Here is a 13,754-nt window from a genome sequence, read left to right on the forward strand (position 1 = left end):
TTCACATTTTTTTATATGAAATTCCCCCCAAAAAAAATGTAAAAATCAAAATTTTTTAACATTTTCGGCCAATTTGTTTTATGCTACCTATGTTTGGTAAAAAAAATCGCAAAAAGCGTATTTTGATTGGTTTGCGCAAAAGTTATCGCGTTTACTAACAAAGGGAAAGATTTTTGTCATTTTTGTTGTTTTTTTTTTTTTAACGCGTAATGGCGGCGACCTGCGATTTTTTTTGCGGTACTGCGACATTGCGGCGGACAGATCGGACCCTTGACTGACATTTTTGACACTTTTGGGGTTACCAGTGACATTTCTACAGTAATCAGTGCTATATATATGCACTGTTACTGTAAAAATACACTGGTAGTGAAGGGGTTAACTTTATTTGGGAGGGAGGGGCTGTGTGTGTCCCTAGGGGCGTGCTTTCTACTGTGATTGGCTGTGGCTTGAGCTGTAAGGACACTGATCAACGGATCTACATAGTAGATCCGAGTAATCAGTGTCTTTACAGTGAGGAGAATGACAGGTCGCTTGTTTACACAAGCTGCCTGACATTCTCCCTCTCCCCCGCCGATCGCCGAGTGGCCGGCGGACATCGGGTCCGCTGGTCACACGCGCGGGGGGGTCCGTGACCACGCGGGAGCGGGAGCGCGCCTCCGGCGGCGCGCGCTCGCTCCCTAGACCCTCACAAGCAAGCAACGTAGCCCTACGTTAGTTTGCCTGTGAGGGGCTGACCGCCGACGTAGATAGTCGTGCGGCGGTCGGCAAGTGGTTAAAGGGCCCCAACTTTAGCTGACGGAAGAACAACCCCTCTCGTAATAAATATTCTGAACCCTTTGTTCCCTGCCCCCTCTTCTACCATTCTTCTTTTCTTTTGGACAGTGCATACCCAGTCGGTCCACAATTAGCATTGTTGCCATAAATCTCTTGCAGCAAGGTTCCAGCACTCGATAGATTAAAATCTACTACTGCTTACTGCTGCATTTAAGGTGGCCTTGCTACTATTTATGTTGATCTGGGCAACTAGGGGTTGAGTTGCTATAATTGGAGAGTGCAAAATTGGGTGCAGCTCTGCATAGAAACCAGACTAGTTTTTTTCCATCAAAGCATAATAGAACAAGCTGAAGTAGAAGTTGATTGGCTTGCTTGCATGCACAGCTGCACCGGATTTTGCACTCTCTAGTTTTAGTAAATCAACCCCCAAATGTCATCTTATGCCAAGTCCCTACTGTTAATCACTTTGTGGGCTAAATTGTGTTATCAGAGGATCATACACTGAAAGAGGAGGAGGCAAGGCCCTAAAACATGTTATCATGGTGACACGTGACTTTCAGCGGACGCACCATCTCAGTGACTCTGGCAGCCATAATCCAAACGCTTCTCCCACTGTCCTGAGGCGTAACCTGCTGTTGGGTCTGGGATCATGGGTCATCCTTCAGTTTTTGGGATTATGTGTTTCTCATCTCCACTGGCTTGGTAATGTATCAGTCTGAGCACTCCTGCATATCATGCTTTTTAACTTTACATTAAAGTTTTATCTATTCCTGGGCTTGTGGCTCTATTACCTTCCACAGGGCTGAGAGCACTCCTTTATTTGTTGTTTTCTACTTGAGTTCCATTGAGAACAAAAGGTTGCTCTGCCATTACAGTAGACGGGACTTGTAGTTTTTATATTCACAGATCCTGTGAGTGGGCATGTGAATGGATAATGTGGCAGGGAGTGCAAAGTAGCAAAATCCAAAAACAAATATGTAATACTTTGCAGTTTAGCAGTTTTTAGATGTGTTAGATGCAGTGACTGCATTTTTATTCTTTTTTTTAGGGTTTTTTCCTTTTTAATCACCTGGTGATGCTGCCAGTAAACCTGTTGTTTTCACTTTGCCTTAACAGGTCAAGCTGTCCAGCCAAAGTGCCATTTAGAGGGAGGAGACAAACCATTTAACTCTGATAGGGAGGCTTACATTTAGTTAAAACCTTTATACCAAACAGAAAAAATGCCTTTTGTACCCTCTCAGAGACTGTTAGCTGGGGATGGGCTTTAATTAGTCGCTTATGTAATGTCCATCTAAATCTACTAATCCATCTTTGCCTCTCCACAGGTTGACAATGCTACTGTTCAAGGGTAGAGTGAAAATAGCTACTTTTTTTTTTTTAAGTTTTCAAGTTTTTACTGAAAACAAATGCAGCCACCTCATCTAAGGACTGGTAAGCTGCAATATTTAACATTTTTGTATTTATATTAGATATGCTTTAACAACAATGACTCTAAAGTCAGGGTTCAGTTGGCTTCTAAAAGTTTAGAAACACCTGCTGGTTGTTTACATTAGACGGTTGGCATAGAAAAGAGCTGAGATTTTAGTGCCTGTGTTGTGAACTTAGAAGACAATTTGCTCCTACAGCCTATAGCTACAGAGGTGAATGAGGACTTGTTTTGAACTGCTTTCATTGTGTGTTTAGAATAAGTTAATATTGTAGCATGCATAGTCTGGGCACAGGTTTACTTTTAAACCAAACTGTTACTATTAACTAATACAAAACACTGGTATTTTACTCTTCTTTAAAGGATGGCTTATTTGCAGATTTTTTCGTTTTTTGTTCTGTTTTACAGTCACTTTAACACATAACTATACATTGACTACAAGGCAATATTACTTGAAATAACATTACACAAGACTATAAATATGTAGGGAGGGTGTGTATATTTCTAATGTTTATAGTATCGCATAACAGTTCCCCATTACCCACTGCAGTGTATGCACCTGTCTGAGCAATGCTTTAAATGACAAGGATCGCAGCCTCATGGTTAGATTCTCTCCAGATTTTCCAAACATAAAACCCTAAAAAAAATACATAAAAATATTATATAAATTTACTGATGACATTTGTTCAGATGTTAGCTCTCCTTTAAGACATAACATTATATTTTACTGTATTTAAAAATTTCAAACATTGCTACAAAAAATAATTATATAACTCTTGAATGTGCCTTATCCATTATATATATATATATATATATATATATATATATATATATATATAAATATATAAATATATATGTATATTTTTACAGATTTGATATTAATTTAGTTCATTAGGTATCTCCCTAGTATGAGTTGAAGAAGTGCCTTTATTGAGTTTCATTTTTAGGTTTAGCTGGCCATACACTGAAATACGCTTAAATCTGAGCGGTTCAGCAGGGACTGGCCATATTTCGATCAGTGTGTGGCTGTCCCTGCTCGACAGAACAGTTGAGGAAAGTGGAAAAAAACACTGGGTCTGTAGGGTTATCTCATTCGTATTACTATCTTAACCACTTAAGCCCCGGAAGATTTTACCCCCTTCCTGACCAGGGCCTATTTTGCGATTCGGCACTGCGTGACTTTAACGGACAATTGCGCGGTCGTGCGATGCTGTACCTAAACGAATTTGATGTCCTTTTTTTCCCACAAACAGAGATTTCTTTTGGTGGTATTTGATCACCTGTGCGATTTTTTGATCATGCGCGATTTTTTGATCATGCGCTATAAACAAAAAAATAGCGTCAACTTTGCAAAAATAACAATATTTTTCACATTTTTTTTATGAAATTCCCCCCCCCAAAAAAATTTAAAAATTAAAATTTTTTAACATTTTGGGCCAATTTTTTTTTTTACCATATGTTTGGTAAAAAAAAATCACAAAAAGCGTATTTTGATTGGTTTGCGCAAAAGTTATTGCGTTTACTAACAAAAGGGAAAGATTTTTGTCATTTTTGTTGTTTTTTTAACGCGTAATGGCGGCGATCTGCAATTTTTTTTTTTTGGGACTGCGACATTGCGGCAGTCAGATCAGACCCTTGACTGACATTTTTGACACTTTTGGGGTTACCAGTGACATTACTACAGTAATCAGTGCTATACATATGGACTGTTACTGTAAAAATGACACTGGCAGTGAAGGAGTTAACTTTATTGGAGAGGGAGGGGTTAAGTGTGTCCCTAGAGGCGTGTTTCTAACTGTGATTGGCTGTGGCTACTAGTGTAAGAACAGAGATCAACGGTCCTACATAGTAGAACCGTGTGATCTCCATTCTTACACAGGGAAGAATGACAGGCGGCTTTGTTTACATTAGCCGCCTGCCTTTCTTCCGGTGTAACGGAAGATTGCGTGTGCCTGGCGAACATCGGGTCCGCCAGGCATACGCGCAGGGGGGTCTGTGACCACGCGGGAGCACGCCTCCGGTGGCGCGCGCTCACTCCCTAGAGCCTCACAGGCTAGCGACGTAGCCCTACGTCGCTTTGCCTGTGAGGGGCTGACTGCCGACGTAAATAGTCGTGCGGCGGTCGGCAAGCGGTTAAAGTATTGATGTTGATGTAAATGATCTGATTCCCATCAGGCAACTTCTACACCCCAGAAGATCTCCCCGGTCTCCTTGGCTTGTAGTGTAATGTAAGAAGAATGGAAATTAAATAGCCACACTGCTGCTAAAAGGTCCAGATACAACTTTATTCCAATAAAAGTCAAGGGGGACAATCCAAAAAGTATCCAATGTATTTCAGGGGTCAAAGAGTGCCCCCTTCAGCAGGGCTTGATTGACAACAATGTAATAGAGTAGAGGTGAACTGGAACTTTAATGTTATTTTTTCCAGTGTGACTGCAAATGAGATATTTCAAATACATAATAAAGTACCATGAAACTTTAAACCATTAAAACATTTAAATTAAACCTTTAGCGAGAGAAACATGGAGGCTGTTATTGCTGACATCTCCTGTAATTCACCTGGCAATTATCCCAACTGTTCATTTGTCCAACAGGGTGACTATTTAAATTAACACATTTTCTTTGATTTGATCTGTTGCTGTTTGACCCATATTGAACTACAAGAGCATATTTGGTCAATGATAAATTAAATCCAGCCCCAGGTGCACTTGCACATAACCTAGTAAATGGCGCCATGTTTAGTGAAATGCACATATGTTTAATGTTTTCCCTGACATTTTTGTCATTTTGTTTAGCAATTCTGGGATTTTATCACACCTCTGCCACATTGCCACAGATCGCACCATTACATCCTCATTTAACTTGGCTACTTCCTGGGCTTTTTTTTACTGGTTTTCAGAATCATCTCCCTGCTAATTGGACAAAAGTGATCATACTAGTACATTTCCCAATAAGCAGGCTGGAGGTAAAGAAGTAACATAGGATGAGGAAAAAGATGAATCAGATAATAGTGAATGGTGTCACCTGATTGGCTAAGCAGTAAGGCAGTGTATGTCAATTACAAGACTGGCTGAACTGAACTACAAATATTTTGACAGGTATACCGGTATGCATATACATGGGTTAAACTACATATTTATAAGTTTTTCTGGAGTTTAGCTAAACAAGTGTAAAGCCTGGTACACACCAACAGAACGCTCTGATCAGCACTTTCTGCCATTGGCTGAGAGTGCTGATCGGGAGTCGGTCGCCTGCCAAATGGCCAGGTTCTGTCGGAAAGACAGACTTACACATGGGCCGAATGTCGGCCGTTTATTTTTTAACCGGCAAATGTTTCTTGTTATTCGGGCTGTGTGTACACGGATTAATGGTTTTTAAAAAAGTAAATCAAGAAATTAAGTTAGAATATATATATAATATATATATCTTATATATGTGTGTGTGCGCACTTTTGCTTACCATTGCAAGATAAACTGTAAAGCTAATCACTCCTAGCAGAAGGAACATTAATGATAATAAAGCAGTTTTTTCATTCCTTTTGGCCGGGTCCTCCTCCTGAAATGTCTGCAAAAGCAACAACAAGTTAAAATGCTTTTTATTTTGCTAAATCTCTGAATCCCGACACTGACAAACTTCCCATATAAAACACTCCACTTTTGTATAGGTAAGGTGACATTTAGGAGCCATTTGCATCTTGAAATGCACACAGCAACACACCTTGCCACAATACATGGCATTGCACCTGCTCTATGTGCGGTGCATTGTGTAGCTTTTAATTGTAACAGCCCAACACACAACACAATGTAGCACACCACAATATGTATACCATATGTGTGGTAATGTACTGCATTGGTAAAAAAAGAAAGGGTCACACACATTGTTTCACCCTTTTTGGTGGTGTGCCACCCCATTCATAATGAAAGAATCGCCTTGCACAATAACATGTGCCAGATTGTGCAATAATGTGTGTGCCATAACACAGCAGAATGCTTGAGTGTGTAAGGGCCCCTGAATCCTTTGTGCATTCTCATACCACGTACCTTGATAAAAACATGAACTAATGCAAGCTAGCAGATGTGAATTTTTTTATTTTATTTTTTTTAATTCTAACAAGATTTTGATATATTTAAGGCATGCCAGGTAAAGGCTCCTTTCAGACGGCCGCTCCGCTGCTTAAGTCCGCTGCGGGACTTTTTTTTTTTTTTTTTCCACGGAGCGGATGACATTTCTGTCATCCGCTCCGTGTGCCCGCATATCATCCCATACGTTTGCGTATGATATGCGGACAAAATGTAAGTATATGACACTGCGGATGTCAGCGGATGACACCGCTGACATCCGATTTTCCTTCCTTTCCGTTTTTTACACGGAAGGAAAAATGGGGTTCTGTTCCATTCGTAAAAACGGAACAGAACTGAAAGGAGGAAAATCGGATGTCAGCGGATGGTATTCCGCTGACATCCGCAGTGCCATTCACTTACATTGATGTCCGCAAATCATCCGCAAAAAAATAGGATGATTTGCGGACACACGGAGCGGCCGTGTGAAAGGACCCTAATTCTTAAAGCATATATCATGACAAAATTTAAAATAAATAAACACTGTGACAGGAAGTCAGCTAAATCTGGGAATGTAGTCACAGGAAGGAGATACATTTCCACCTGATTTAGAAAGTCCATTAATTAATTTAGGGTGTTGGCTACAGAGCTAGCCAGCAGGAAGTTGAAAGGCCTTCACCTGTTCAGAATGAGGGAGTTAAGGCTCTATAATTTGTTCAGAGAAAGTCCTATTGTTTGCTGCCTCCTGTCGCCGTGTGGGCTGGGAGAGGAAGGCAGACATACGTGTACCTCCCGACGCCGTGTGGGCATGGGAGAAGGACTGCTGCCTCCTGTCGCCGTGTGGGCTGGGAGAGGAAGGCAGACATACGTGTACCTCCCGACGCCGTGTGGGCATGGGAGAAGGACTGCTGCCTCCTGTCGCCGTGTGGGCTGGGAGAGGGGGACAGTCGGATGTGTGCCTCCCGACAAGCTGGTGAGCATGGGAGAAGACCCCCTACAGCGATGTGAAGCTAAGGAGGGTAACCACGAGTGAAGACGTCTCAAAGGTGAGAAGACAAAGTGTTCCATGTGAAGAGTGTGAAGAGTAAAGGGACCTGTTAAATGAACTGTGTTCAATGTGAAGAATCTGAAGAGTAAAGGATCCTGTTATAAATGAACATGTGCTGTGTGAAAGAAAACAAAGGGACATGTTCAATGGACAATGTTTGTGCTGTGTGAAAAGCAAACAAATGGACATTTGAGTGTCTGCTGTAGGATCAGCAGTGTCGGCCCAACAGTAGGTTGGAAAGACTTCTTAGGCAGGTTCCAGCTGTGAGAAGGTAGCCGCCCACAGAGGCAAGGATTTATTTTGTCTTTTATTTTATTTTGCTGTTTTTGATGCTGGCACTGGTATGAAGAAAATTGACCTAATAAATAAAACTGTTGTTTTCAAGCACTTATCGGTTGTTTCCCTGTGAAAACGCACCCCCCAAGGGGTCATCCACGCCTACCACCGAGCTAATCCCTCACAACACGTAATTCTTGCATTTCTGCAATACATGCACATTCCCCCACATTTTATCTCTTTAACGTGCTGCAAGTGCAGGAAAATAACTGATCTGTCAGAAATATATTGCACTCTATTCTTCCTCTTTGACATGACAGCACAGTATTTTTGGCTCTGAATATCAAAGCATGTAGTGTCAGCCCTGCCTACTTCATTTCTGATACACTACAAAGAACGCAGACCTCTGCTCATCCCTCCACCCTCCAGCTACATAACTCCTTCTTGTACATAGGCAGAAAACTTAGGAAGTGAGCAGCTCAAACTATTTCTGGCAAACAGATATTTTTACACTTATAAAACAAGTATAACAAAACACTTTCAATTATACATTTAGCAGGGCAACGGGGAATACATAGGAAAATGAAAATATTATGATTTGCATACACTTTAATAAAAAAAAATGGTGTAGTGACTCTTTGTTTAGAGATCACTACACTAATAATGCTGTCCTGTATCACTGTTTTGGATCAGCAATACTTGTCTTAACAGTGCAATAACATTTCACGCTAGAGATGGTCAGTTATGGAAGTCTAAATAATAAATTGACTTTCGATACATAAAAACAGTATGGGGATTGTTACATTCATGGCAGTGAAAAGGTGCTGGAACTCCCCCATTCTGAGTCTTTTCATGTCTTTGCCCCCTACCCACCTCCGAGCACCATACTTTGTTTCCGCCCCCTACCCACCTCCGAGCACCATCCCTCGTTTCCACCCCCTACCCACCTCATTTAGGGAATACAGAGCCAAGTATAATTTTGCTGTCCTAAGTAATTTGTATGGAGTTTGTTAATGATAACAAGAAAAGCTGTAAAGTAGACCCCCCCCTTCAGCCAGCAGCAATATACAACCCCCCCAGCAACAATATATTCCCCCAGCAACTGTCAACCCCCTGCAACAGAATATCACCCACGCAACAATAGACCCCTGGCAGCAACAACAGATCTTCCAAAAGCCAGCATCAATAGACTCTCCAGCAGTTAGGTACAATAGATCCCTCTCACAATAGTAGATCCCTTCCAGCAATAGACCGCCTCGAAAAATAGATCCACTACAGCAACAAAAGATCCCCCAGCATCCAGCATCAGTAGACCCTACAGCACACTCCTTGCCATTACACACATTCAGTGCTGGAGGTGCCGGAACTGTGTTTCCCCCGCGTTCCTGCTGGGAAAAAAGCCATGGTTACATTACATTGAAATTGTCTCCTACGCCAATAACTTTTCCAAAAATGACAGCAAATATTGGGTATATTCCCCCGTTGATTGAAGCTGCTGCAATTCCAATCAGGATATATAACCATTCTGGTTTATTTAGCTCTAGAATTCTTTTAAGAGGTACCTCTGTGTTCTAGAAAAAGACAAAATATTACATAGTAAATATATTGTATAGGACATATTCTACATGTAATATATATAAGCTCATCTGTACATTCCATGGTAGAAAAAACATTTGAACTTGTTTTGTAAGTCACCACGAGATGGCAGCATTTACCATGTATTTTTAACAGAACATTCAGACTTCTTCTATTCGTTCGGGCATAGCAATTACAACATGACATTATTTGATGGAAATATCTGAGTATTAAATTTTGTAAAATGGGACTTTGTGAATTATTATTTAAATTTAGCTTATTTATTGTTTTCTATCCAAAACTAGTGGGTTAGGGTATAGTTCTCCTGAATACATTTTATTGCCAATGCAGGACAAAGCAACATATTCACTTAAAACAATCCTGTTGCTATAGTAAATAATTCAATCCAAATAGTGCCTGTCAAAGAACTGTAAATGTGCTTACCTTTCTTGCTGCCTTTTCCACCAAATGCCACTCTATTCAGGAAAAATAACCTTCTGAAGTCTGAAGAGAAATTGACACTAATGCCCCGTACACACGTGCAGATTATCTGAAGACTTTTGTCTTCAGATTTACCTTTTCTATGTAGTGCAAGGGCCTGCCGGATTGCATACAAATTGAAAGTGTTTAGGTTTGACCTCATATTATATGGTTTTGGTAAGTCTACAGACAAAAGTCTTCAGATAATCTGCACGTGTGTACGGGGCATTAACGGGAGTGTCAATTCCCTGGGCAATTCCCACTGGTTAACCTCCATATCACTATTGTATCCACTAATGGGTGGAGGACAGGCAGAGGAACCAGTAAGAGCTGCGGGGAACTCTATGGATTGATACTCCTGGAAGTGTCAGTTTCCCTTTCCAAAGGAAGTTGAACTTTGCAAGAGGAATTTTCCCCAGCGCTTAGTCATCCAATTACATACAAGCATAGTTACATAGTTACATAGTTACATAGTTAGTGAGGTTGAAAAAAGACATCAGTCCATCCAGTTCAACCTATGATGCGTGTGTGTGTTTGCTTTTAACCGTACATTGTATACCCCTGTATGTTGTGGTCTTTAAGGTGTCCATCTAATAGTTTTTTGAAACTATCAATGCTCCTTGCTGATATGACTGCTTGTGGAAGAGAATTCCACATCCTTACCGTTCTTACAGTGAAGAACCCCTTACGCACTTTAAGGTTAAACCGCCTTTCCTCTAGTTTTAGTGAGTGGCCACGTGTCTTATTGTATCTCCTTTCTCTGAATAGTTTGTTCCTTATGCTCGGGTCACCAGTACAGTATTTGTACATTGATATCATATCCCCCCTCAATCGTCTTTTCTCCAGAGAGAAAAGGTTCAGGGGCTTGTAGTCTTTCCTCATAGCTGATGTCCTCCATTCCCCTAATTATTTGTGTTGCCCTTCTCTGGACTTTCTCCAGTTCCAGCACATCCTTCCTGAGGACCGGTGCCCAGAACTGGACAGCATACTCCAGATGTGGCCGGACCAGAGTCTTGTAGAGTGGGAGAATAATCTCTTTATTTCTGGAGTGAATCCCCTTTTTTATACATCCCAGTATTCTGTTGGCTTTGCTTGCGGCGGCTTGACATTGCATGCCACTGCCAAGCTTGTTGTCTACCAGTACCCCCAAGTCCTTTTCCATCCTAGACTCACCCAGAGGTTCCCCCCCTAGTGAGTAGCTTGCTTTCTGGTTTCTGGCCCCCAAGTGCATTACTTTACATTTATCAACATTAAACCTCATCTGCCATGTAGTTGCCCACCCCGTTATTTTGTTCAGGTCTGCTTGCAAGGTTTCCACATCCTGCATAGAAGATATTGGCATGCCTAGTTTAGTATCATCTGCAAATACTGAGATTGTGCTAGATATCCCCTCCTCTAGATCATTTATGAACAAATTAAACAGGATTGGTCCCAGGACAGAACCCTGAGGGACCCCACTTTCCACACCCGCCCAATCCGAGTACTCCCCATTAATCACCACCCTCTGTACTCTCCCCTGGAGCCAGTTCTCTATCCAGGTACTCACCTTCTGATCCATACCTACCTTCCTTAGTTTGTACAGTAATCGTTTGTGGGGAACGGTGTCAAAGGCCTTTGCAAAGTCCAGATACACCACATCCACAGGCTTACCTTTATCTAGGTGGCTGCTCACTTCATCGTAGAAGGTTAATAGATTGGTTTGGCACGAACGATTTTTCATGAATCCATGCTGATTACTACTTATAATACCGTTTTCATTACTAAAGTCTTGTATGTGGTCCCTTAACATCCCCTCCAAAATTTTGCAGACTACAGATGTTAGGCTGACCGGCCTATAGTTACCCGGGATATATCTCGGCCCCTTCTTAAATATTGGTACCACGTTGGCTTTTTTCCAATCAGCTGGCACCATACCCGTCTGTAAACTATCCTTAAAGATCAAGAATAATGGTCTGGCAATCACCTGGCTGAGCTCATTAAGAACCCTCGGGTGCAAGCCATCCGGTCCCGGGGATTTATTTATGTTAAGTTTCTCTAGTTTGGCTCTAAGTCTATCTTCTGTTAGCCATGGTGGCACTTCCTGAGGTGTATTATTTAGTTCGGCCTTACAAGCTGGGTTCGTGTAGCCCCCCGATTCTTTTGTGAAGACTGAAGAGAAGAAATGATTTAACACTTCCGCCTTTTCTCTGTCCTCAGTGGCCATATTTCCTTTATCATCTTTTATGGGGCCAATGTGTTCTGGCCTCGCTTTCTTAGGCCCCTTTCACACATACCATCCGTTCAGTTCATCAGTTCAGTCACGTCAAATGTATCAGTTTTCCATCCATTTTTCATCCGTTTTTCATCCGTTTTTCATCCGTTTTTCATCCGTTTTTCATCCGTTTTTCATCCGTTTTTCGTCAGTTGTCATCCGTTTTTCGTCAGTTGTTATCCGTTTTTCATCAGTTTTTCATCAGTTGTTATCCGTTTTTCATCCGTTGTCGTCTGTTTTTCATCCGTTGTTATCCGTTTTTCATCCGTTGTCATCCGTTTTCATCAGTTGACATCCATTTTTCATCCGTTGTCATCCGTTTTTCGTCCGATCCGTTTTTTTGACGGATGAAAAATAGGGCATTCGTCCGTTCAAAAAAACGGACATTGACGGAAGCGGATGAAAACGGATGTTAACTGATGATCATCCGTTGTCGTCCGTTTTTACATAGAGATACACTGATGTCCTTTTTTCATCCGTCAACGGATGGATGAAAAACGGACAAACGGACAGCATGTGTGAAAGGGGCCTTACTGTTTATATACTTAAAAAACTTCTTGGGGTTCTTTTTGCTCTCCTCCGCTATATGTCTCTCGTGTTCTATTTTAGCCGCCCTGATTTCGTCTTTACATTTCTTATTACACTCTTTGTAGTGCTTAAATGCTGCCAATGACCCCTCAGTATTTTTTGAAGGCCTTTTCCTTAGCACTAATATGCATTTTTATGTTGGAGTTTAGCCATCCAGGGTTTATTTTTGCTCTTTTAAATTTATTTCCCTTTGGAATGCACTGGTCAATCCCCCTGTTTAGTATACTCTTGAAGCACTCCCATTTTTCCTCCGTGTTCTTTGTTCCCAGGGTTCTATCCCAATTGATATTTTCTAGCAGTGAGCCCAGTTTAGGGAAATTGGCTCTTTTGAAATTCAGTGTCCTTATATTACCCCTCTGCTTCCTATTACTGTAATTAATACTGAAACTTATTGACCTATGGTCACTGTTTCCCAAGTTGTCCCGTATTTCTATATCCGTGATCAGGTCTGTATCGTTGGTAATCAGTAGGTCAAGTACCGCATTGTTTCTTGTCGGTGCATTCACCATCTGACCCATGAAATTGTCCTGCAAAACATTTAGGAACTGCCTAGCCTTGGCTGAGTGCGCGGTTCCTTCTGCCCAGTCTATATCTGGATAATTAAAGTCCCCCATTATAATGACATTTCCCATCCTTGCTGCCAATCCTATCTGTAAAAGGAGGTCCACCTCACCCTCCTCCCTCTGGTTGGGGGGCCTATAGCATACGCCCAATATTACCTTCCCCGCCGTGCCATCCCTTTGAAGCTCTACCCATAGGGATTCTGCCTCGTCCTTAGCTCCATTATTAATATCATCCCTCATATTTACCTGTATGCTGTTCTTAATATACAGACATACCCCTCCCCCTTTTATACCCTCTCTATCTCTGCGATAAAGGGAATACCCCTGAATGGTCGCCATCCAGTCATGAGAGCTGTCAAACCAAGTCTCAGTTATCCCCACAAAATCTAAGTCCTCCACAAACATCAGTAGCTCCAGCTCTCCCATCTTGTTGGCCAGGCTTCTGGCATTGGTATACAAACCTCTTAATTTTGATCGGTTACAAATATCCTCATTTGATGTTTTTAGGCTGCTCTCTTGAATTTTCCCCATACCCACCCTGGGTATAGGAGCTCCGAACACCCTACCGCTAATGCCCCCATTTCTGCCCTCTGAAACTTGCTTTCCACTGGCTAATTCTACATCTGTACCCTCCCCCCCATTCCCTAGTTTAAAAGCCCCTCTAACTTTTTGGCCATCCTCTCACCCAGTACGGCTGCACCCACCCCATTTAGGT

The 13,754-nt window shown here is 41.7% G+C and overlaps 1 protein-coding gene across 2 annotated transcripts in view; it reads right to left on the reverse strand.

Moving 5' to 3' along the window:
• The window catches only part of LOC309555493 (ATP-dependent translocase ABCB1-like), a 148,070-nt gene that overhangs the window by 70,797 nt on the left and 63,519 nt on the right, over positions 1-13,754 (reverse strand). For both annotated transcript variants that reach the window (XM_082257530.1, XM_082257529.1), the window contains 3 exons: positions 9,016-9,153; positions 5,660-5,764; positions 2,760-2,837 (listed from right to left, as the gene is read on the reverse strand). In XM_082257530.1, the coding sequence (XP_082113656.1) occupies positions 2,760-2,837; positions 5,660-5,764; positions 9,016-9,153 (321 nt within the window). The remainder of the gene's footprint in view (positions 1-2,759; positions 2,838-5,659; positions 5,765-9,015; positions 9,154-13,754) is intronic.

The sequence above is a fragment of the Pelophylax lessonae genome (assembly GCF_965119305.1).
Source record: "Pelophylax lessonae genome assembly, chromosome: 5".
In the NCBI taxonomy this organism is placed as follows: domain Eukaryota; kingdom Metazoa; phylum Chordata; class Amphibia; order Anura; family Ranidae; genus Pelophylax; species Pelophylax lessonae.